Below are 26,646 nucleotides of genomic sequence, written 5' to 3' on the forward strand. Positions count from 1 at the left end.
CAGACTAAAGTCCTGATTTAAGACTACACTGTGAACTAGACTATAGTAAAACCTCTATTTCAGACAATAAAATATACTTTAGTCCAGACTTTAGGCTACACAATAGTCCGGACTACAGACTAATCATGAATATATAGATAGACTGTGGACTACACTGTAGACAAAATTGTGAACTACGTGCTAGTCTATAGTCTGGACTACAATCTGCTCTAAATTCTGACCTGTATTATGGATTTTAATCTAATATATATTTTGCATTGTTCTAGTCTATGGTTTAGTTTAAAGTCTGAACTTTAGTTTATAATCTTAACGTTTAAATATTAAAAAAAAATTGAAAAATGTTAATTCCTATTACCTAAATTTTAAAAGAACGTCTTTAAAATTGTCCATATCCTTTTGCTACATTTATTTATTTTTCGCATAAAAATTATATCAAAAAAATTAACTAAAACTATAATTAAAATTAAAATATCACACTTTGGTTTAAAACTTAAAAGTAAATTATAAAATTAGAATATAAACTTACAAATTAAAGACATTAAATAAAAATGAGGTAAAACTAGAAAGTATTTTAAAAAATATATGTAGTTTTAGCAGCAGTCCAAAATGAGGCTGCTAAAGCCCTCAATAACGATTTATTTCCAGTTTATTTTTACTGACCTCTCGTATGACGGGTATTTCAGCGCGACTAAAGAAATTTTAAAAAGAATATAAAAAAATTAATTAAAAAATATTAATTTAATAAAAAACACACACTTTGACACAAAAACACATACAGGGGGAATAATACACAAACACTGCCAGTAACCACACGCAAAATACAAAAAAAGCCTTTGATTTTCAGTTTTTTTTACAAAGAAACACACCACCCAGCAAACATTTTGTTGTAAAATTTAAACAGACAGTAAAAAACTCTTTATTAAAAAGCAAAATATTTATACATATTTTTTTATGTTTAAGAACAATAATAATATTTATAATAAATACACGTTTGTTTTGTAAAAATTGATTTTTGAAATATATAAAACTAAGTTTTTTAAACAAAAAAGACAAGGATTTAAGGAATTCAAGGAGTAGGTTTTGGAGAACAATATGAATGGGGGGAATGTAGAAAATTTGTTGAATTGTTTTAAAAACTTATAAACTATTTATATATATATGGATGTATGTAATATGTATATAGAGAGATAGAGAGAGAAAGAATAAAATTAAACAAAACATTAATTCATCTGAGGATTCTTATTTCTTAAAACCATTAAACATAAACATGTTGTTAAATTTGTCGAAAAATTTACGTTCTGAAAATGGAAATGGTGTCCATAAGGAAGACAGCACCATTGATGATCATCAAAGAACCGGCAGCTAAAGCATTACGTTTGCTTTCCTTGAACAAAAGATCAGATCTATCGTGCCATTGATCAATGATCAAGGCACCAGAAATGACAAACAATACGCAGCCAATGATGGAGAATAAACCATTGAGACGTTTTTCTACCACCGAGTTGATAATGTGTCCTGTAAGGAATAAAAGGAGTTTATAAAAAACATCACTTTAAGCAGATCTTTATAAAATTTTAAACTTACCCAATAAAAGAACACCACAGATAATGGTGAAACCGCCCATGGTACCGCAAACAATCAAGGCATTATTGGAGAAGTTTCCATTTGTTTCCCACAAGATAATGCAGACAATGGCAATGACCTGTAAAGCAAACATACAAACATAAAGTTAATAAAAATTAAAATTTTAAAAAATTTTTCCACAAAATTAAAATATCTAAAAACTACCATAAAATTCCTAAAATTTTTATTTCTTTCAAAAGATTTTTTTATTCTTCCAAAAACATTCAAAAATTCCATTTCATTTAACTTCTTAAAATCACAAACATTTCTATTATGAAAATAAAACCATTAACTATAGCCACAGCACCAGCCACTATAATAGCATTTCTATCGTTATGTCTTAAATATTCGGGAGACCATATAGCAATTATAACAGCACCCGTGGCTATAAATAAAATAAAGCCGGCCAAATTAAAAAGACAACTTAGACGTTTATCAAGTATGGAATCCAAAAGTTCACCTAGAAAACAGATTTGCTTTAGAGAAAAAGAAAAACACCATAAAAACTCCAATTTTACCAATTGTTAAAGCCGTGCAGATGATCAGATAACCTGTTAGAGTACCACATATCAACATGGCTTGACTGCTGTACGAGTGATCGTTGACACATTCTATTAAAGCTATACAAATTATGGTAAAAATCTAAAAGTTATTTGGAATAAAATAAATGGATGAGTTTAATAGCAAGAATTTATATTTTTGGCTTGTGGACTTACACAGAGGAAAGATTTTGTATATAGAAGTGAAGTGAAGAATTACGACACATTAGAAGAGTAACGGAACTGATCACACAGAAATTAGAAGAAAGATATTTTTTAAATAACCGGAAGAATAGAAGTTGAGAAGTGGGCAGTAAAGGAGTTAAGCTTTCAAATCGTGGAGAAACAGGAAAATAAAGGTTCAGCGTAAAGTTGTCGATAGTTCCATAGTTAGTATTACAATATAATCAATAGTCTGAACTAAAGTCTGTATAACACTCTATTCCAAAATGTGGACTTTAGTCTAGTCTATAGTCTGGGCTATAGCATAGTCTATAGTCTGGACTATAGCCTAGTCTATAGTTTGGACTATAGCCTAGTCTATAGTTTGGACTATAGCCTAGTCTATAGTTTGGACTATAGTCTAGTCTATAGTTTGGACTATAGTCTAGTCTATAGTCTGGGCTATAGTCTAATCTATAGTCTGGGCTATAGTCTAGTCTATAGTCTGGATTACAGTCTAGTCTATAGTCTGGACTATAGTATAGTCTATAGTCTGGACTATGGTCAAGTCTATAGTCTGGACTGTGGTCTAGTCTATAGTCTGGACTATGGTCTAGTCTATAGTCTGTACTATGGTATAGTCTATAGTCTGGACTATAGTCTAGTCTATAGTATGGACTGTAGTAGTCTACTATGGAGTAGACCACAGTCCAGCCTACAGTTCAGACTATAGACTAGACTATATTCTATTCTATATAGTCAGGACTATAGTCTAGTCTATATATTCTGGACTTTAGTCTAGTCTATATAGTCTGGACTTTAGTCTAGTCTATATAGTCTGGACTTTAGTCTAGTCTATATAGTCTGGACTTTAGTCTAGTCTATATAGTCTGGATTAAAGTCTAGTCTATATAGTCCGGACTAAAGTCTAGTCTATATAGTCTGGACTAAAGTCTAGTCTATATAGTCTGGACTAAAGTCTAGTCTATAGTACAGACTATAGATTATAGTCCAGTACCATAGAATAGTTCATAGTCTGGACTATAGTTAGTGTATAGTCCGGACTACAATCTAGTCTATTGTCTGGACTATAGTCTAGTTTTTTGTCCGGACTATAGTCCAGTCTATAGTCTGCACTATAGTATTGTTTATAGTCTGGACTGTAGTCTGCACTATAGTCTAGTCTATTGTCTGGACTATACTCTCGTCTGGACTAATGTCTAGTCTATAGTATAGTTAATAGTCATGTGTAATGTGTTCTGTAGTCTAGTATAAAGTTTGAACTAAAATCGATAGTCTGGACTAAGTAGTATAGTCTATGGTCTAAATAGTTTTGTATATAGTCTAGTTTATAGTCTGGACTATATTCTAGACTATAGTTTAGAGTTAAGTCTGGACTATAGTCTGGAATATGGTCTAGTTTATAGTCTGGACTATGGTTTAGTTTATAGTCTTGACTATAGTTTAGTCTATAGTCTGGACCATAGTTCGGTCTATAGTCTGAACTATAGTTCAGTCTATAGCCTGGACTATAGTTTAGTCTTTAATCAGGATTATTTCACTATATACTAGTGTATAATATGGACTACAGTCTTGTCATAGACTATATTATGGGCCATAATCCAGTCTAGTCTAACTGTAGAACAATCTATAGACTTTATTCGACACTTAATGTTAACATTCCCTTTCATATAAAATTTTCCCATATCGTTATTATCACGAGTACTGATACAAAATCAAATTAATATAGGATTAAGTGTCATGTCACTTTCTGGGTGGAGCGAAGTTTGTTACTACTCGCAGGTGTTATCAAAATTAAGGTGTATAATAAGTTTCCCACCGTGACAAAAAAAGTAATTTATTTCTGTTTATTAGCCTACGGTAATTACGAGTGGCATATTAATTTATAAACAAATAAAAAAATAATAAAATGCATCATAAATTAAAAGTATAGTAAGCCAAAAAAAAAAAAGAATACCAACACGTAGCTGAAAATATATAAATTTATGGCTAGGCGTTGGAATAAAAGGAAAAGCCCAACCTAAATTTTATAAAGAAAGTAAAGAAAAATTGGCAACAAGTAAATTGACATATTTATTAATAGCACAAAAAATGAGGACAACTATATAAATTAGTTTAGCTGGTCCTGTTAATAAAAATCTTTAACTATTTCCTCTTAATTACTGAACTGATAGCAGTAAGTGCAATATAATTGGATTAAACTTATTGCAACACCCTTTGTTTCGATTTAATTTGTTTATTTCTAACTCATTCTATTAATTATTTTTTTATACATAATATATTTTATTATAGTGTTTTATTTATATCTTAATTTAAGCATGACTTCATACTCTAGATTTAAAAAAATATGTACATAGTTCTATAATTTCTTGTTTTCTTTTTCTATAAGCCTAATGATGATTATTTTAATTGAATCGTATGTCCCGTCTCACGCTGTACAAGTATGTGACCAGTTGTTTTAATCAGCATTTCCAAAGCTTACATCATTTATCATCACGTCATTATTAGTTTGCTCATTATATAACATAATAATAACTAAAATTAATGTAATAAACAAAAACCTATCTATAAGAACTATTTCTTGTTCTTTTAATATAAAATAAAGAATAGAAGTAATTAAGCTCAAAAATGTTTTTTCCCCAAAATAAAAAAATATTTAAATTTTTAAGTAGGAGTAAAAGAGTGTGTGTGAATTCATTTTTGGTTAAACAGTGAGTGACAAAATTACACTTAAACTAGGTTTAAGAAGTGTTAGCAGTAGAACGGATCCTCACCATTAAAAAAGAGGTTTTGCTACTCGTTTTGAATAACTTCCCTTGCCTCAAGAGAGTTTAATTTATCATTTAGTCTATATTCTAGTCACACAATAGTCTATAGTTTAGTCTATAGCTTATTCTATAATCTGTACTATAGTCTAATCTATAGTCTGGATTATAGTTAAGGTCATACTTTGAACGATAGTTATCTGGACTATAGTGTAGTCTATAAGAAGGAGTCTTTAGTTTATTCCATAGTCTATAGCACAGTCCATAGTCTAGTCTATAGACTAGTCTAATCCATAGCCTAGTCTATAGTCTAGTCTGTAGTCTAGTCTGTGGTCTAGTCTAGTCTATAGTCTAGTCTATAGTGTAGTCTATAGTGTAGTCTATAGTGTCTATAGTCTATTGTGTAGTCTATAGCGTAGTCTATAGTGTAATCTATAGTGTAGTCTATAGTGTAATCTATAGTGTAGTCTATAGTCTAGTCTAAAGTCTAGTATATAGTCTAGTCTATAGTCTAATCTATAGTCTAATCTATAGTCTAATCTATAGTCTAATCTATAGTCTAGTCTGTAGTCTAGTCTGTGGTCTAGTCTATAGTCTAGTCTATAGTCTAGTCTAGAGTGTAGTCTATAGTCTGGTCTATAGTCTAATCTATAGTCTAATCTATAGTCTAATCTATAGTCTAGTCTATAGTCCAGTCTATAGTCTAGTCTATAGTCTAGTCTATAGTCTAGTCTATAGTCTAGTCTATAGTCTAGTCTATAGTCTAGTCTATAGTCTAGTCTATAGTCTAGTCTATAGTCTAGTCTATAGTCTAGTCTATAGTCTAGTCTATAGTCTAGTCTATAGTCTAGTCTATAGTCTAGTCTATAGTCTAGTCTATAGTCTAGTCTATAGTCTAGTCTAGTCTATAGTCTAGTCTATAGTCTAGTCTATAGTCTAGTCTATAGTCTAGTCTATAGTCTAGTCTATAGTCTAGTCTATAGTCTAGTCTATAGTCTAGTCTATAGTCTAGTCTATAGTCTAGTCTATAGTCTAGTCTATAGTCTAGTCTATAGTCTAGTCTAGTCTAGTCTAGTCTAGTCTATAGTCTAGTCTATAGTCTAGTCTATAGTCTAGTCTATAGTCTAGTCTATAGTCTAGTCTATAGTCTAGTCTATAGTCTAGTCTATAGTCTAGTCTATAGTCTAGTCTATAGTCTAGTCTATAGTCTAGTCTATAGTCTAGTCTATAGTCTAGTCTATAGTCTAGTCTATAGTCTAGTCTATAGTCTAGTCTATAGTCTAGTCTATAGTCTAGTCTATAGTCTAGTCTATAGTCTAGTCTATAGTCTAGTCTATAGTCTAGTCTATAGTCTAGTCTATCTAGTCTATAGTCTAGTCTATAGTCTAGTCTATAGTCTAGTCTATAGTCTAGTCTATAGTCTAGTCTATAGTCTAGTCTATAGTCTAGTCTATAGTCTAGTCTATAGTCTAGTCTATAGTCTAGTCTATAGTCTAGTCTATAGTCTAGTCTATAGTCTAGTCTATAGTCTAGTCTATAGTCTAGTCTATAGTCTAGTCTATAGTTTAGTCTATAGTCTAGTCTATAGTCTAGTCTATAGTCTAGTCTATAGTCTAGTCTATAGCCTAGTCTATAATCTAGTCTATAGTCTAGTCTAGTCTATAGTCTGGTCTATAGTCTAGTCTATAGTCTAGTCTATAGTCTAGTCTATAGTCTAGTCTATAGTCTAGTCTATAGTCTAGTCTATAGTCTAGTCTATAGTCTAGTCTATAGTCTAGTCTATAGTCTAGTCTATAGTCTAGTCTATAGTCTAGTCTATAGTCTAGTCTATAGTCTAGTCTATAATCTAGTCTATAGTCTAGTCTATAGTCTAGTCTATAGTCTAGTCTATCGGCTAGTCTATTGGCTAGTCTATAGTCTAGTCTATAGTCTAGTCTATAGTCTAGTCTATAGTCTAGTCTATAGTCTAGTCTATAGTCTAGTCTATAGTCTAGTCTATAGTCTAGTCTATAGTCTAGTCTATAGTCTAGTCTATAGTCTAGTCTATAGTCTAGTCTATAGTCTAGTCTTTAGTCTAGTCTATAGTCTAGTCTATAGTCTAGACTATAGTCTAGTCTATAGTCTAGTCTATAGTATAGTCTATAGTCTAGTCTATAATCTAGTCTATAGTCTAGTCAATAGTATAGTCTATAGTCTAGTCTATAGTCTAGTCTATAGTCTAGTCTATAGTCGAGTCTATAGTCTAGTCTATAGTCTAGTATATAGTCTAGTATATAGTCTAGTCTATAGTCTAGTCTATAGTCTAGTCTATAGTCTAGTCTATTGTCTAGTCTATAGTCTAGTCTATAGCCTAGTCTATAGTCTAGTCTATAGTCTAGTCTAGTCTATAGTCTAGTCTAGTCTATAGTCTAGTCTATAGTCTAGTCTAGTCTATAGTCTAGTCTATAGTCTAGTCTATAGTCTAGTCTATAGTCTAGTCTAGTCTATAGTCTAGTCTATAGTCTAGTCTATAGTCTAGTCTATAGTCTAGTCTATAGTCTAGTCTATAGTCTAGTCTATAGTCTAGTCTATAGTCTAGTCTATAGTCTAGTTGTCTAGTCTAGTCTATAGTCTAGTCTATAGTCTAGTCTATAGTCTAGTCTATAGTCTAGTCTATAGTCTAGTCTATAGTCTAGTCTAGTCTATAATCTAGTATATAGTATAGTCTATAGTCTAGTCTATAGTCTAGTCTATTGTCTAGTCTATAGTCTAGTCTATAGTCTAGTCAATAGTCTAGTATATAGTCTAGTCAATAGTCTAATCTATAGTCTAATCTATAGTCCAATACATAGTCTAATCTATAGTCTAGTCTGTAGTCTAGTCTGTGGCCTAGTCTATAGTCTGGTCTATAGTCTAGTATATAGTCTACTCTATTGTCTAATCTATAGTCTAATCCATAGTATAGTCTATAGTCTAGTCTGTAGTCTAGTTCATAGTCTAGTCTATAGTCTAGTTCTTAGTTTAGTCTATAGTCTAGTATATTGTCTAGTATATTGTCTATTTTATAGTCTATAGTCTAGCCAACAGTCTAGCCTGTAGTTTTAGCCTAGTTTGTAGTTTAAAGTATCACTTTTTGACAATTTACAATCCACCATCTTGGATCTCATATACTAATCGAGTTCAATAAATTCTCTAAAAAAAGCATTTGTTTATTTATTTAATTATTTATTAATTCCGCCGTTGGGTTTTCTTTGTATAAATTAGTAATTAACAATAAGGAACAATGATACCACCCTCGACTATAAACGCACTGTTAAAAACAGCGCCACCAGTAGACAGCTACTGGAATCGATAAACAATTTAATGATTTTTTTTTTTTTTGTAAATATTATTGAAACATCAATTTTTTCAGTCTGTTGTTGAGTCAATATTTAATCTGTAAAATTGTTTTCTTTTTATATTTTCTTTTGAAAAAAAAAAAACGTTTCAATTGTTAATTTACAATTTTCTTTTTTAATTTATTTATCTTTCGTATTAAATAAACAATTATTATTCTTGTTAATAAATTAAATAAATTTTTTTATTATTTTTGGGAGTTTTCAATATATAACACGACATTTTCTGTTTCAAATGGTGACAATTTGCATTAAAATGATAAGAATAATCAAAACGCCACTTATTCTTAAAATATTGATAGTAGGAGTATCTAGAATAATTTAATATATTATTGTCTCAAAGTTGTCTTTTATTTGAATTATTACTTTAGTCATTTTGTATTATTTGTTTTTATTTTCTATTTAATTTTACAATTGTTATTGTTTGGTTTGTTTTATGATGAATTAATTTATTTTTTTTTTAAATATTTGTTTATCTTTAACGTCACATCAAAAGTTGTTGAGATTTTTTGAAAAATTTATGAAAATTATATTAAATAAATTCTTTATTTTAATTGTTAGGACATACAAATTGTTTTTGAACATCAAATCAATTGCTATGTGGTGTTTAGTTTTTTTTATCTTGTAATAAATTTAAAATTATTAGGAAAATATTTATGAGTTTGAGAAATGACATTTGCTAGCAAAATGTTTAGCAAAAAGATAATAAATAGTTTTTAAAAGAAAGACAAATGATTCTTTGAGTTAGATACGTTTTCTTTTGAGAGTATTTTATGACTGTCTAGGAGAATTTTGCTTTTTAAATTGTCATTATTCAAGAGGAATTCAATAATTGCAAAATTTGTCTATACTGATAAGCTACAGACTATTAATCATTTTGCGGACAACAGGTAAAGTTCAGACTATTGTCAATAATATAGACTATGCTGTAGTATAAGGTATAGACTAGACAATAGTACATACTGAAGTCCAGACTATAGTCGACAAAATAGTTCAGTCTATAGTTTTGGCGATAGTCCATACTATAGTTCCGACTATAATACAACTGTAGACTTTGCAGCTATAGTCAAGACTGAAGACTAGAATACAACCAATATTATAGACAAGAGTATGTTTTATACTAGACTACAGTTCAGACTATAGACTAGACTATACACTAAACTAGACTATACTATAGACTAGACAAAATTCCAGACTTCAGACTAGACTATATTTCAGACTATAGTCCAGACAAGACAAGACTACAATGAAGTTTATTGATTAGACTAAATCAAGATTATGGCTAGACCATAGTTCAGACTACAGACAAGACTATTGTCCAGAATCGAGTAGAGACTATAGTCAAAATTATTGATTATATAGTAAGGATTATAAAGGATTTTAAACTAGGCTATAGTAAATGTTATAGAGTATACTATAGTATAGCATATAGACTAGTCTACGGACTACACATAAGTCTAGACGATAGACTAGACTACAGTCAAGACCTTTGTCCAGATTATAGCCATTTATAAGTCTACTATTGTCGGGTCTAAAGACTAGACTATAGTTCAGACAGCACACTACATTATAGTGAAGACTGTAGCAAGGACTATAGTTCAGACTACAGTTCAGATTATAGCCAAGACTATAAACTAGATAATGGTCAAGATTACAGACTAGAGTATAGACAAGATTGAAGAGTATAGAAGACTACAAAATACTTTTCACTTTAGACTACAGCCTAGATTATAGTGAGAACTATAGACTAAACTATAGTCCAGACTATAGGCTTCGATATAGTCAATATTTAATATTAAATTTATCTTTTTTTCTTTCTTTCTATCCATATAACCTTTCTAGTGATGTTAATCATTTTCCTCTTCTATTTAACATTATTAAGAGATAACTATAGAATAACAATAAAAATCCATTAACAATCAACAATCTGGGGCCAAGACAAAAATGATACTCAATATAAGGGTGTGAGAGGGTTATAGTAATTATTATTTGACCAATTTATTGTACGAGTAAATAAAGGTGTTTGTTGTAACAACAAAATATTAGCAAATAGTTTTTGTAACAAATGATAATAATTTCAATGAACTTCCAGTTAACTACTTTATTACACATTTTTATTATTATTAGTAATAATAAGTTAAATTTTTTATTCTCTATTTACAGATATTTTATCACTTAATAGAATAATAATGTAATATTACAAATAAAAAATATAGTTGTAGTAGAAAACATTTTACATAAAATATGAGTCATAAGATAAACAGAGAATAAAACATTTATAAAGGGTAATCATATAAAATGGAGATTTTTTGTTAATTTTTAGTTTTTTATTTAATTTTGCAGGATTATCCCTAATGTTTTAACCAACTTTCCGCTTTCCATTTATTTATAAAGTCATTATCATAAACATTATATTATCCTTGTTAATGATGATTGAGGTTTGTGATTAACATACTCATAAAGCTGCTAAAGAAGTTCAAAGCCATTAATAATGTTGCTGACACTGGCGACATTGTCAGTTATTTGTCAATTAAATTACGTTTTTTTATGTGTATTTATATGTACATAAAAATCAACTAAATATAATTAACATGAGATAAGGTGTGTGGATTTGCTATTCTATTTCTATTACTCTATTTCAAATGTTTGTATAGTAATTAGAATGAAAAATGTGTGTATGAACTGACGCAAGTGTCGCAAACAAATAATTGTTTAATTGATTAAATATTGAAATGGAACGGCAATTAATCTGTCAAAGTGACAGCATCAAATAAAAAAAAAATATAAATAATGTCCTACATATGAAATCATTTAAATTAGAAGAGAAATAAGAGAGCAAAAAATGATCGATAATAAAGAGTAAAGAATATGACACATTATATACTAGTCTTGTCTATAGTCTAGTTTATAGTCTAGTCTAGTCTATAGTCTAGTCTATAGTCTAGTCTATAGTCTAGTCTATAGTTTATAGTCTAGTCTAGAGTCTAGTCTATAGTCTAGTCTATAGTCTAGTCTATAGTCTAGTCTATAGTCTAGTCTATAGTCTAGTCTATAGTCTAGTCTATAGTCTAGTCTATAGTCTAGTCTAGAGTCTAGTCTAGAGTCTAGTCTATAGTCTAGTCTATAGTCTAGTCTGTAGTCTAGTCTATAGTCTAGTCTATAGTCTAGTCTAGAGTCTAGTCTATAGTCTAGTCTATAGTCTATAGTCTAGTCTATAGTCTAGTCTATAGTCTAGTCTATAGTCTAGTCTAGTCTAGTCTATAGTCTAGTCTATAGTCTAGTCTATAGTCTAGTCTATAGTCTAGTCTATAGTCTAGTCTATAGTCTAGTCTATAGTCTAGTCTATAGTCTAGTCTATAGTCTAGTCTATAGTCTAGTCTAGTCTAGTCTATAGTCTAGTCTATAGTCTAGTCTATAGTCTAGTCTATAGTCTAGTCTATAGTCTAGTCTATAGTCTAGTCTATAGTCTAGTCTATAGTCTAGTCTATAGTCTAGTCTATAGTCTAGTCTATAGTCTAGTCTATAGTCTAGTCTATAGTCTAGTCTATAGTCTAGTCTATAGTCTAGTCTATAGTCTAGTCTATAGTCTAGTCTATAGTCTAGTCTATAGTCTAGTCTATAGTCTAGTCTATAGTCTAGTCTATAGTCTAGTCTATAGTCTAGTCTATAGTCTAGTCTATAGTCTAGTCTATAGTCTAGTCTATAGTCTAGTCTATAGTCTAGTCTATAGTCTAGTCTATAGTCTAGTCTATAGTCTAGTCTATAGTCTAGTCTATAGTCTAGTCTATAGTCTAGTCTATAGTCTAGTCTATAGTCTAGTCTATAGTCTAGTCTATAGTCTAGTCTATAGTCTAGTCTATAGTCTAGTCTAGTAGTCTATAGTCTAGTCTATAGTCTAGTCTATAGTCTAGTCTATAGTCTAGTCTATAGTCTAGTCTATAGTCCAGTCTATAGTCTAGTCTATAGTCTAGTCTATTGTCTAGTCTATAGTCAATAGTGCAATCTATAGCATAGTCTGTAGTCAATAGTGCAATCTATAGCATAGTCTGTAGTCAATAGTGCAATATATAGCCTAGTCTTTTGAATAGTATAGAATAGTATATAGTCCACACTATAGTATAGTCTATTCCTAGAAATACCACTTGTTTTTAAGTTTTTTTTTTTATTTTCTAATTATTACGCATTCCTTTCAGTTTTAATTGTAGAGCGAATTTTTATTTTTAATTTGTTTATTTATTATTACTTGGATATTAGCTGTATAAATGTTTACAAATCATTTAATTTTATTAGCACTTAAAATTGGCCACAAAATTAGATTTTATAATATTTTTTACACTCATTTATATTTAATGAAAATAATCGAAATGCCCCTGGACTTCAGATGTGAGTGTGAGAAATTTAGTTTCTATTTAAACAAGGTCATGATAAGAAAATTGCTCTAGGTAGAAATAATAGCAAAACGAGTCATTTTTAAAAACCAAAAATATGCATTTATAAAAAAACGGCAATTTCCTTTCGTTAATTTAAAAATACATTTTAAAGTGTTTCCTATTAAAACACCCCAAAAAATCACCTACTTATCACTGTCTTATCGTTTAAAAAGTGTTTAGCAAAACTGATTAGTGATGATTTAATAAAATTAGTACCTAGACAAAATATTTAATTTCTATTTATGACTAATGAAAATTAATTTAATTTATTTTTATTAATTTGTATAACACTACTTGAACTCTATACTAATCTACTTTCTATACAAATAGAAATTGGCACATTTTATAAGTGTTTGGGTAAACTGATTAGTTGCGATTATATTGAAAAAACTTGCTTAATTTCTATTTTTAATTAATTTACTTTTAATTGAATAACTTAGCACTTGAACTTAGTGTTTTTAATTTCTTTTATTTGTCAAACATTTTATTTCATAATTATTTTGTTATTTATAATTTTCTCTATATTTTGTCCACAAAACACTTGTTTCAATATTTATCTTAAGAGGAGGAAAACAAAATATTATTTTTATATAGAAAGTTCTTTTAATAAAATTACAATAAAAGTATTTATTATTGCAAAATATTATCAGTTTAGATCTTAGATCAAACCTTAACAAACGATTTAATTCGTTTGGCAGTTGGCTCACACGTTTTTTGCCAGTAATTAATAATTTTCAAAATAATATTTGTTGACAGTTTTTGGCAGTTAAGTACTATTTGTTTAAGGTTTTGCTTTGTTCTGTATTATTCGATTTATTTTTAATGGAATACTTTTAAAATACTCTATTTGTTAGTAATTTTAAAAAGGTTTATATCATTGATATTTGTCGCATTCCGGTGAATTTTACGAAAATTGGTAAAATGTTACGTATAGTTGTGGCCATGAACGAGACTATATTAGATTATAAAGTATATAGTCTAGTCTATAGTCTAGTCTATAGTCTAGTCTATAGTCTAGTCTATAGTCTAGTCTATAGTCTAGTCTATAGTCTAGTCTATAGTCTAGTCTATAGTCTAGTCTATAGTCTAGTCTATAGTCTAGTCTATAGTCTAGTCTATAGTCTAGTCTATAGTCTAGTCTATAGTCTAGTCTATAGTCTAGTCTATAGTCTAGTCTATAGTCTAGTCTATAGTCTAGTCTATAGTCTAGTCTATAGTCTAGTCTATAGTCTAGTCTATAGTCCTAGTCTATAGTCCTAGTCCTATAGTCTAGTCTATAGTCTAGTCCTATAGTCTAGTCTATAGTCTAGTCTAATAGTCTAGTCTATAAGTCTAATTCCTATAGTCTAGTCTATAGTCCTAGTCCTATAGGCCTAGTCTATAGTCTAAGTCTATAGGTCTAGTCTATAGTCTAAGTCCTATAGTCTAGTCTATAGTCTAGTCCTATGTCTAGTCTATAGTCGAGTCTATAGTCTAGTCTATAGTCTAGTCTATAGTCCTAGTCCTATAGTCTAGTCTATAGTCTAGTCTATAGTCCTAGTCCTATAGTCTAGTCCTATAGTCTAGGCTATAGTCTAGGTCTATAGTCTAGTCTATAGTCTAGTCTAATAGTCTAGTCTAAATCTAGTCTATAGTCCCAGCTATAGTCTAGTCTATATTCCTAGTCTATAGTCTTAGTCGATAGTCTAAGGTCTATAGTCTAGTCCTATAGTCTAGTCTATAGTCTAGTCCTATAGTCTAGTCCTATAGTCTAGTCTAAATTCTAGTCTATAGTCTATCCCTATATTCTAGTCGAATAGTCTTAGTCTATAGTCTAGTCCTATAGTCCTAGTCCTATAGTCTAGTCTATAGTCTAGTCCTATAAGTCTGTCCTAGTCTATAGTCTAGTCTATAGTCTAGTCTATAGTCTAGTCTATAGTCTAGTCTATAGTCTAGTCTATAGTCTAGTCTATAGTCTAGTCTAAAGTCTAGTCTATAGTCCAGTCTATAGTCTAGTCTATAGTCTAGTCTATAGTCTAGTCTATAGTCTAGTCTATAGTCTAGTCTATAGTCTAGTCTATAGTCTAGTCTATAGTCTAGTCTATAGTCTAGTCTAAAGTCTAGTCTATAGTCTAGTCTATAGTCTAGTCTATAGTCTAGTCTATAGTCTAGTCTATAGTCTAGTCTATAGTCTAGTCTATAGTCTAGTCTATAGTCTAGTCTATAGTCTAGTCTATAGTCTAGTCTATAGTCTAGTCTATAGTCTAGTCTATAGTCTAGTCTATAGTCTAGTCTATAGTCTAGTCTATAGTCTATTCTATAGTCTAGTCTATAGTCTTATCTATAGTCTAGTCTATAGTCTAGTCTATAGTCTAGTCTATAGTCTAGTCTATAGTCTAGTCTATAGTCTAGTCTATAGTCTAGTCTATAGTCTAGTCTATAGTCTAGTCTATAGTCTAGTCTGTAGTCTAGTATATAGTCTAGTCTGTAGTCTAGTATATAGTCTAGTCTATAGTCTAGTCTATAATCTAGTCTAGTCTATAGTCTAGTCTAGTCTAGTCTATAGTCTAGTCTATAGTCTAGTCTATAGTCTAGTCTATAGTCTAGTCTATAGTCTAGTCTATAGTCTAGTCTATAGTCTAGTCTATAGTCTAGTCTATAGTCTAGTCTATAGTCTAGTCTATAGTCTAGTTATAGTCTAGTCTATAGTCTAGTCTATAGTCTAGTCTATAGTCTAGTCTATAGTCTAGTCTATAGTCTAGTCTATAGTCTAGTCTATAGTCTAGTCTATAGTCTAGTCTATAGTCTAGTCTATAGTCTAGTCTATAGTCTAGTCTATAGTCTAGTCTATAGTCTAGTCTATAGTCTAGTCTATAGTCTAGTCTATAGTCTAGTCTATAGTCTAGTCTATAGTCTAGTCTATAGTCTAGTCTATAGTCTAGTCTATAGTCTAGTCTATAGTCTAGTCTATAGTCTAGTCTATAGTCTAGTCTATAGTCTAGTCTATAGTCTAGTCTATAGTCTAGTCTATAGTCTAGTCTATAGTCTAGTCTATAGTCTAGTCTATAGTCTAGTCTATAGTCTAGTCTATAGTCTAGTCTATAGTCTAGTCTATAGTCTAGTCTATAGTCTAGTCTATAGTCTAGTCTATAGTCTAGTCTATAGTCTAGTCTATAGTCTAGTCTATAGTCTAGTCTATAGTCTAGTCTATAGTCTAGTCTATAGTCTAGTCTATAGTCTAGTCTATAGTCTAGTCTATAGTCTAGTCTATAGTCTAGTCTATAGTCTAGTCTATAGTCTAGTCTATAGTCTAGTCTATAGTCTAGTCTATAGTCTAGTCTATAGTCTAGTCTATAGTCTAGTCTATAGTCTAGTCTATAGTCTAGTCTATAGTCTAGTCTATAGTCTAGTCTATAGTCTAGTCTATAGTCTAGTCTATAGTCTAGTTAGTCTAGTCTATAGTCTAGTCTATAGTCTAGTCTATAGTCTAGTCTATAGTCTAGTCTATAGTCTAGTCTATAGTCTAGTCTATAGTCTAGTCTATAGTCTAGTCTATAGTCTAGTCTATAGTCTAGTCTATAGTTCTAGTCTATAGTCTAGTCTATAGTCTATTCTATAGTCTAGTCTATAGTCTAGTCTATAGTCTTATTATAGTCTAGGTCATAGTCTAGTCTATAGTCTAGTCTATAGTCTAGTCTAAGTCTAGTCTTAGTCTATATAGTCTAGTCTGTAGTCTAGTATTAGTCTAGTCTATAGTCTAGTCTATAATCTAGTCTAGTCTATAGTCTAGTCTAGTCTATAGTCTAGTCTATAGTCTAGTCTAGTCTATAGTCTAGTCTATAGTCTAGTCTATAGTCTAGTCTATAGTCTAGTCTATAGTCTAGTCTATAGTCTAGTCTATAGTCTAGTCTATAGTCTAGTCTATAGTCTAGTCTATAGTCTAGTCCTATAGTTAAATTTTAGTATATTGTCTAGTTTAAAGTCTAGTAGTGAATAGTATAGCCTAGTCTATAAGTCTGGACTATAGTCTAGTAAATTTGTCCAAAATATCTTGAAATATTCGAAATTTTAATAAATATTATATCTTGTATGTAATTTGAAATTTTGACCTTCGATTTTTTTATATATAAACTAAACTTAAATTTTTTACTAAATATATATAGTGTTGTATTTAGGTGTGAATAATATTTATCTAAAATGTTTCTGGTCGTTTCATTTATTTATTTTCAGGGGACTCCACCCAAACATTTATAAAATTGGCTAAACTACAAAATTGTTTTCACATTTCATTTACTCTATTCTTAGGAATTTCACTTTTTATAATTCTGTATAATTCTATTCATATTTTATTTTGTTTATTTGCCGGTGCCTGTCAATTAGTCATCATTGCATTAAACAAAAACAAAATTTAATTTAATTAAATATTAAAATAAGTCAGAAATGCAGTAGCCATGGTGTTTGTAACCTCTTTAAGTGTAATTTTATACAATTTTGATAAGAACAATTTTAATATATATTTTTTTATATTTATTATTGTTGGTATTTTGTTATTGTTGTGGAATAATTGAGAATATGTAAATATTTAATTAAAAACAGTTTTTTTTAATTTTTATTTCATTTTGCAAAAATGGTGGCAAAATTTTTAATTTAAGGAATGAAAATATTTTTTTAATATTTCAATATTTTGTGTTTGAGTCATTGAACTGAAATTGGAAACGCTTCATTGTTTTCAGTTATTTGCAAATAATTAATTTTAGATTTTGAGAAATTATGTATATTTTTTTTATAATTTTTATTTCAAGAAATTGTGGTTAAAATATATGTATAAATAAGATGATAAAACTAAAGATTTGTGGTATTGGATGTTTTTAAGATTAAAAGAAATAAATGAATTTGAAATTTCTAGAACTTAACTATTGACAAAATGCCTAGAAACGCAAGGGTTTCCAGGAGCCCCATGTAAAATTTTCTATACAAGTCCTATTCGAAAGAAAGTTTCTAATTTCAATTCTAAAGGAAATAACTTTATTTTCATTTTCAAACTGATAACCAGTATTAACAGCAAAACAATATGATTATTTACTTAAGAATTTAGCAAAGTCAACTTGTATGATTAATTAATAAAGTTCTACACATACTTTTCAAACATTAAACGACTTTTAATAATCGCCCATTCCTACGTGTATCTAAAAAATACAAATAATTCTATGCACGCACTTATTTTTCAATTAAGGTAAATTTAAATTCAATGTGAGTTTTAAATACGCTTGTCATTGGTTTATATTTAAAAATAAAAATAAATTATAATATAAACAAACAAATATCACACGACTAAATTCTAACTGCGGCCCATGATGTCATTATCATGATAAACATTATCACTTATTTAGAATGCACAAAAAGATTTGAGAATTATTTCAATATTTATACATCTTCCTTCTTTACCTTCGAAAATTTTAAGAATTCATATATTTAATTGAAAACAAAAAAACATAAATAAGACTAGATTATATAGAATACAATATACACTAGACTATAGGTTATACTATGGGCTAGACTATAGACGGACTGTAGATTAGTACATAGTAAAGACAACAGTCCAGCTTATAAGCAGACCACAGACTAAAATAAGGCCAACAGACTAGATTATAGGCTAGACGTTTAACTAAATTTTAGACTAGATTATAGACCTGACCATAGCTTTTACCACGTTCTCTAAACTAGGCTATATATAGAATATATACTATAATATAACCTAGACTATAGACTAGAATAGATTATTGACTAGAATGTAGACTAGGCTATAAGCTAGACCTAAGACTAGAATATAGACTAGACTATAAACTAGACTGTAGACTGGACTACCGACTAGACTTTAGACTAGACTATAGACTAGATTATAGACTAGACTATAGACTAGACTATAGACTAGACTATAGATTAGACTATAAACTAGACTATAGACTAGACTATAGACTAGACTATAGACTAGACTATAGACTAGACTATAGACTAGACTTAGACTAGACTATAGACTAGACTATAGACTAGACTATAGACTAGACTATAGACTAGACTATAGACTAGACTATAGACTAGACTATAGACTAGACTATAGACTAGACTATAGACTAGACTATAGACTAGACTATAGACTAGACTATAGACTAGACTATAGACTAGAATATAGACCAGAACTATAGACTAGACTATAGACTAGACTATATACTAGACTATAGACTAGACTATAGACTAGACTATAGACTAGACTATAGACTAGACTATAGACTAGACTATATACTAGACTATAGACTAGACTATAGACTAGACTATAGACTAGACTATAGACTAGACTATAGACTAGACTATAGACTAGACTATAGACTAGACTATAGACTAGACTATAGACTAGATATAGACTAGACTATAGACTAGACTATAGACTAAGGACTAGACTAAGACTAGACTATAGACTAGACTATAGACTAGACTATAGACTAGACTATAGACTTAGAACTAGACTATAGACTAGACTATAGACTAGACTATAGACTAGACTATAGACTAGACTATAGACTAGACTATAGACTAGACTATAGACTAGACTATAGACTAGACTATAGACTAGACTATAGACTAGACTATAGACTAGACTATAGACTAGACTATAGACTAGACTATAGACTAGACTATAGACTAGACTATAGACTAGACTTTAGACTAGACTTTAGACTAGACTTTAGACTAGACTTTAGACTAGACTTTAGACTAGACTTTAGACTAGACTTTAGACTAGACTTTAGACTAGACTTTAGACTAGACTTTAGACTAGACTTTAGACTAGACTTTAGACTAGACTTTAGACTAGACTTTAGACTAGACTTTAGACTAGACTTTAGACTAGACTTTAGACTAGACTTTAGACCAGACTTTAGACTAGACTTTAGACTAGACTATAGATTAGACTATATTCCCAGTTGTTCAAAAAAACTTTAGACTAGACTTTAGACTAGATTTTAGACTAGACTATAGATTAGACTATATTCCCAGTTGTTCAAAAAAACTGTTTATTAAAGTGAATTTCAAAACCCCATTGCTTGTTTATATAGATTTTTATAAGACTATTGGCAAATTAGTTTCTATGTAACTTTAAAGACAAATTTAAGAAGAAAAAATCGTTTAGGACCAAATAGTATTGGGCTAAGATAAACTTTAGACTAGACTATAGACTAGACTATAGACTAGACTATAGACTAGACTATAGACTAGACTATAGACTAGACTATAGACTAGACTATAGACTAGACTATAGACTAGACTATAGACTAGACTATAGACTAGACTATAGACTAGACTATAGACTAGACTATAGACTAGACTATAGACTAGACTATAGACTAGACTATAGACTAGAATATAGACCAGACTATAGACTAGACTATAGACTAGACTAGACTAGACTATAGACTATACTAGACTATAGACTAGACTATATGCTAGACTATAGACTAGACTATAGACTAGACTATAGACTAGACTATAGACTAGACTATAGACTAGACTATAGACTAGACTATAGACTAGACTATAGACTAGACTATAGACTAGACTATAGACTAGACTATAGACTAGACTATAGACTAGACTATAGACTAGACTATAGACTAGACTATAGACTAGACTATAGACTAGACTATAGACTAGACTATAGACTAGACTATAGACTAGACTATAGACTAGACTATAGACTAGACTATAGACTAGACTATAGACTAGACTATAGACTAGACTATAGACTAGACTATAGACTAGACTATAGACTAGACTATAGACTAGACTATAGACTAGACTATAGACTAGACTATAGACTAGACTATAGACTAGACTATAGACTAGACTATAGACTAGACTTAGACTAGACTTAGACTAGACTTAGACTAGACTTTAGACTAGACTTTAGACTAGACTTTAGACTAGACTTTAGACTAGACTTTAGACTAGACTTTAGACTAGACTTTAGACTAGACTTTAGACTAGACTTTAGACTAGACTTTAGACTAGACTTTAGACTAGACTTTAGACTAGACTTTAGACTAGACTATAGATTAGACTATATTCCCAGTTGTTCAAAAAAACTTTAGACTAGACTTTAGACTAGATGTTAGACTAGACTATAGATTAGACTATATTCCCAGTTGTTCAAAAAAACTGTTTATTAAAGTGAATTTCAAAACCCCATTGCTTGTTTATATAGATTTTTATAAGACTATTGGCAAATTAGTTTCTATGTAACTTTAAAGACAAATTTAAGAAGAAAAAATCGTTTAGGACCAAAATACTATTGGGCTAAGACAAATATTGACTAGTAGTTTTTAGATTCGTTTTTCTATTTTAAATTTTTATTTATTTGTATTCCAAAATATTCTATTTATTTAACAATTGTTTTTATAACACATGTGCAGAGTTATATGTAGAATTTAATAAAAAGTTTTATTTATTTATTTATTTAATTTGTTAAAATTTTTTGTTGCTTTTTTTTTTTGTTAAAAATTCGATAAGAATTCAAGTGTTTGAAAAATAATAGGTTCCTTCACCCCTTTGCTTACTTGACTCTATCATTTGTGTAAAATCATATAAATTCATTACAATTCCCTTAAGTGTCTGACACTTAAGTAAGGGATTAATTTTTATGACTTTTTTTGATTTTTTTTACAAAAACTTAACTTTTAAGCAAAAGTGCAATTTGTTAAAAAAGCTATATAAATATTGTTAGTTAGTGTGAAATAAAATTATTAACAAATACTTATAGTTATTAATTTCTAAGTTTTTGTTAATAATTTTTTTAAATTTCGTCATAAAATAATTAAGTTAAAGAAAAATTTATGACTTTTTTGAAATTTTAAAGAAAGTTCAATTCACGTGAGTTGAAAAATTTAACTATTTGGAGAAGTAGTCGAAATTTTAATAAGTAGATATTGAAAAATCATAAATATTTTTATTCTAAATTTAAATTTCAACTCCTAGAATTCTACAACTTCTTGGTAAATAAAAATAAAACTTTTCCATTAATAAAAATCTCAACAAATCCTAAAATTTAAGCTCAAAACTTGAAAATATTAACAATTTTTTTTTAATAAAAATAAAATTAAACCATTAACTAAACAGATAATACATTAAAAATTTTATAATAAAATTCATTTAATCTCGCTTAATTATCAATTAAATTTAATTTACGAAGAAAAAAAAATAATTCAGACATGCAATCTACCATTTAATATAAATATACAAACAAATTTTAACAAAAACAAAACTGACGTCATAACTCTATACAAAATACCTCCCAAATCTAAAAAAAAGATCATTTCAAACAAAAGCCAAAAGAGGAAACAAATTGTACATATAACCGGATAAGAATAGAATTTCAAAACACAAGCCGTCAAGAATTCCAAAAAAATACGAATTTGGATGTTAACTACAAAAGAAGAATACGATCCATACTCGCTTAGAAATTGTTAGTTAATTTGCACATATTTGGTTTATATATATATTTTTTATTATTATTTTCAAACCAGTTTTAAGTTTAAAAGTGATTTGAATGCTAAATTATAATGGAGAGTTAAAAAAGGCCTCTTTTTGTAAACAAACAACAAAAACATAAAGTTAAATAAAAAAGTATTTTAACCGGCAAATATGACATCATTTCCGAAATGTAAATACAAATATACCACCACAATATGAATTACATATTTATAAACATAAACAAAGACTGTACAAGAAAAAGTTTTAACATTTTGTAAAATAAAACTTTTACGATTTAATTAGAAAAAAATCTCTAAAGAATATAGTTTTGAAACTTAAAATTTATCGTTCAAATCAAAGTACTTTCAACTCTAAAACTAAAGCTAAGTTCTTTTATCGGAAGCTTTTTATATGTTTGAGTCTGTTTTGGCAAAAGATTTGTATAACGATCGGTAAGGTCCATGATCCATTTCAGCTTCGATATAGGTGAATGATCATTTTTACAGTAACTGTCCCGATATCACTTTTAGAACTATAACAAGACTATCGGTTCTAAAACTTATTGAACGCCATATTATTCTCTAGGTAACAACTTTCAATTCTGATTGTTATAACACTAAATTAACTTTGTTCCGGAACAACCAGATTCACACTCGACCAAAAGATTTTCCCAAATAATTATCTGGTTATTCCGAAACAAAGTTAATTTGTTGTTATAAGAGGCAGAGTTGATCAGAGATACAAGCCGAGACGGCTCAAATCGGCGGTAATATTTTGCAAGCCGCGCCGCCGCCGACTTCTTTCGGCTCAAAAGCCAAGCCGGCTTAAACGTAGCCGCTGATAAAGATTGAAATCGCATATGTATTTCAGAAAATAATTTCACCAATTTGAACGGAGTTGCCACTATTTTAAATTCTTATGGCAAATTGAAAAGAGTTGCCACACAATATTGTTCTAATATTAAAATAGTGATAACTACTATAATAATGTCCATTTCTACTTATATAGAGACAGGTTTCTTTATAACAGACTATTATACAGAGATTTTTCAATATAATAAACGTTTATAAGATCAATTTCTGAAGAAAAAGTTAAATTGAGCCGACAATTTAGCCGCCGCCGATATTTTCTATAATAAGCCGCCGCCGCCGATCATTTTGCATCGGCTTGTATCTCTGGAGTTGATAAAACAATCGAAAGTTTTTCTCTAGAAAATCTCGGTTCAGAAACTAATTGACTTTTATCAGAGATTATTATCAGCTTTCATTATCTGTTAAGTAGTGTAATTTGATCTCGATCGTACCAACAACAATTTTAGACATTATCCATATAAAAATTTGTAACGAAATAAAGATTATTTCTTGGAGGTTAGAGTCATGAAGACAAGTAATATCATTTACATGATTAAATTCCCAGCTAGGTAGAGCTTTCCCGATTTAGTAACGAAAACTGAGATAAAATTGTAAAGATATATTTGATAAAAAGTTGGAGAAGTACATATAAACTCTTTAAAGGAATTTACAGATTAAACTTCCAAATCGAAAAAATTCTTCAAAAAAAACTTTGTGATATCTGAAACAAATATTGAATACAACAACAATTCCAAATATTCAAGTTCTCACAAGAAGGAAAAGTCTTTGAAATTCCTGAATTTTGAATTATCGCATTCGCAAACGATAAACGATTAGTTCGCTGTCAATTCAAGTCGTGAAATTAAACTTCCAATTCAAAGAATTTCTTCAAAAAAAAAACTTTGTGAGATCTAAAACAGATATTGAATACAACAACAACAACAATTTCAAATATTCAAGTTCTCACAAGAAAAAGAAATCTTTGGAGATCCTGAATTCTAAATTATCGCATACGCAAACGATTCAAACGCTGCCAATTCAAGTCGTGAAATAAAATTTAAAAGTAGTTGAGAGTTTTTGCTAATTTTTAGACTCTTGATTAGATTCGAAAAATTCAATGAAAATTATCTATTTGAGTTTTCTCTTAAAAAGAGAACTCATTATCTCATTCGTGAATGAACTTTCAGTAAAAACAAAATTTTAATAGTGAAATTAGAATAAAATAAAGTTTTCGCGAATTTTCATCACTTTTAAGATTGTTGATGAGATTGGTATTCAAATATTTGTGTTCCCACAAGAAAGAGAACTCGTTGAGAGTCATAGATCCAAATTATTACATTCCCAAACTGATTCATTTTCATAACGTAAAGAAATTAATGTTTATTGAAGAACAATTGTTCTTATCTAGATTAGATCGGAATAGGTTTGTACAGCAACAAATCAAACTAAATACTTACATACCCACAATAATGAGAACTTATTAAAGATTTTGGGTTCGAATTATCTCATTCGTGAGCGAATGAACTTTTATTTGGAAACCCAATTCCTATGTCAGAGGGAAGACTTATTAAGAATTCTTGGTTCAAAGTTAAATATTAATCAATAATAAATCAAATTTCATTACCATATCCGAAAGAAGTTGATGTGAGTTCGCAGGTACTCACCGTTTCTTCGTATATTCTGGGTCCTTATTAAAATCTAATGCGATGTAGGCATGTCTGTGCGTCTGTCTGTTGAAAACATATAGGGTCTGAACGGAAAAAGCTAAGGGTCTGAATGGAGTCCATCAGATGGAAATCGTTCCTATTTGTCTCTAGGTCCCTTTCAGAAAATAGCTTTAACATAAAATTATAACGATGGAATTTGACATAAACATACGTTTTATAAGAAACAAAATCTCTCTGCCAAGTCTCAGGAGGATTGGTCCATAATGAATCATTCGTCTATATGTATATTGAAATGCTCGCTTCATAAAATAGGCCAAGAAATTTTTAACCTAGAGAATATTTTTCTAAAGGATTGGACGTTTCAAATGTAATATTAAGATATCTCGTAGAAGTAAGAAGATATAAAAGAGTTAGTCTCTTTTTTTTTTTAAATTCGATAGATTGAGGACACCTATTTTTAACATCACAAATATGATCAAAATCTATTACGATTACGCTAAAATGCAAAGATTTAATGTTATAAAGTTTTAAAGGCCCGTTTCAAACTTAAGGTTAAGATATCTCGAAGAAGTAATGATATAAAAAGGAGAAAATTACAAAATGTTTAAAATATTCAAGGTGTTTTCGCGCTGTTATAACGTCAAAGTTTGGATTACGATATCTTATTTCGAAAGATAATATTAAAAGATGATAAAACGTTTTCAGTGTTGAATTTTCTTGGCGTAAAAACTTTTTCACCAACCATCTTTAAACAAATTTGTTGTGCTTTATTTAGGTACGCAAACATTTTTTAAAGTTTGAAGTAGGTAAGGAGTATTAGGGAACTGGTCAGGGTCACTTTTTTTAACAAACTACACACGTTTAGCATGAAATTAAACAAATCCAAAAAACCAAAATGATTCGAAGGTAATGATCATTTGAAACCTAAAAAAACCAGTCATAGTAAAACTAATACCAAAATTGTGGATACTTAACAAACCCCAAAATTAAACACGCAATGATTTTACAGCAAATAAAACACTTATAGGGAATCCATATCATGTTGCCCTCACACCCCAAGACAAATTAATTAATCAACATGTATGAGCTCATGGTTAATTAAAGTTAAAGTTTTTTTGGGAAACACATACATACATAATTAATAAAAAAAAAATGTTCTATAAATTAAACTCAAGCCGTTTTAAAGTTAAAGTATAAACACAGCAGTGGAAAAAAGTTTAAAGAACACAAATTATACTTCAAAAGTAAAAAAAAGAATTTCGTAGAATAATAAATAAATAATAAAACAAAAAAATCCAGATACAAAAATTGTATATTCCAGATAGATTCACACACTTATAGATTTTTTTTTTTTTTTTTGGAATAACAAAATTTGTTATTTTAAGAAAACACAGACGTTTCAGTTGGTAGAAGCTACATTTATACTTTATAAATCTTTATTATAAACATTTAAAATAATAGATTCACATTAAAACTTGTTTATTTATTATTTTTTTGAAATAAATGTCTATTTATTATTTTCTTTTTTTTTTCAAACTCACCAATTCAATAATTTTCAAAATTAAACGATTGTTGAATTGCATTTTGCTGTTTTATTTATATTATTACACTTTTTTATTATTTAAACAAAACTTGTATTTATTTCGTTTATTCTACCGCTATTTGTTGCTTTTAGGGTAAGCTTTGCAGAACGACTGAATTTTTTGTTTTTCCCAT

The 26,646-nt window shown here is 29.3% G+C and overlaps 2 protein-coding genes across 2 annotated transcripts; both read right to left on the reverse strand.

Moving 5' to 3' along the window:
* Positions 1 to 375: 375 nt before the first annotated feature.
* On the reverse strand, positions 376 to 26,646 carry LOC119612374 (protein snakeskin-like). Its single transcript, XM_037968181.1, has 4 exons — positions 26,472 to 26,646; positions 1,585 to 1,702; positions 1,296 to 1,515; positions 376 to 688 (listed from the first exon to the last, which is right to left on the reverse strand). Exons 1-4 carry the CDS (start codon positions 26,511 to 26,513, stop codon positions 625 to 627), a joined length of 444 nt encoding a protein of 147 aa, XP_037824109.1. The 5' UTR covers positions 26,514 to 26,646; the 3' UTR covers positions 376 to 624.
* On the reverse strand, positions 1,776 to 2,455 carry LOC119612375. Its single transcript, XM_037968182.1, has 2 exons — positions 2,142 to 2,455; positions 1,776 to 2,083 (listed from the first exon to the last, which is right to left on the reverse strand). Exons 1-2 carry the CDS (start codon positions 2,197 to 2,199, stop codon positions 1,866 to 1,868), a joined length of 276 nt encoding a protein of 91 aa, XP_037824110.1. The 5' UTR covers positions 2,200 to 2,455; the 3' UTR covers positions 1,776 to 1,865.

Source organism: Lucilia sericata, unplaced genomic scaffold, assembly GCF_015586225.1.
Source record: "Lucilia sericata isolate MDLA Ls3-8-SP2 unplaced genomic scaffold, ASM1558622v1 Contig001669F_arrow, whole genome shotgun sequence".
Lineage (NCBI taxonomy): Eukaryota > Metazoa > Arthropoda > Insecta > Diptera > Calliphoridae > Lucilia > Lucilia sericata.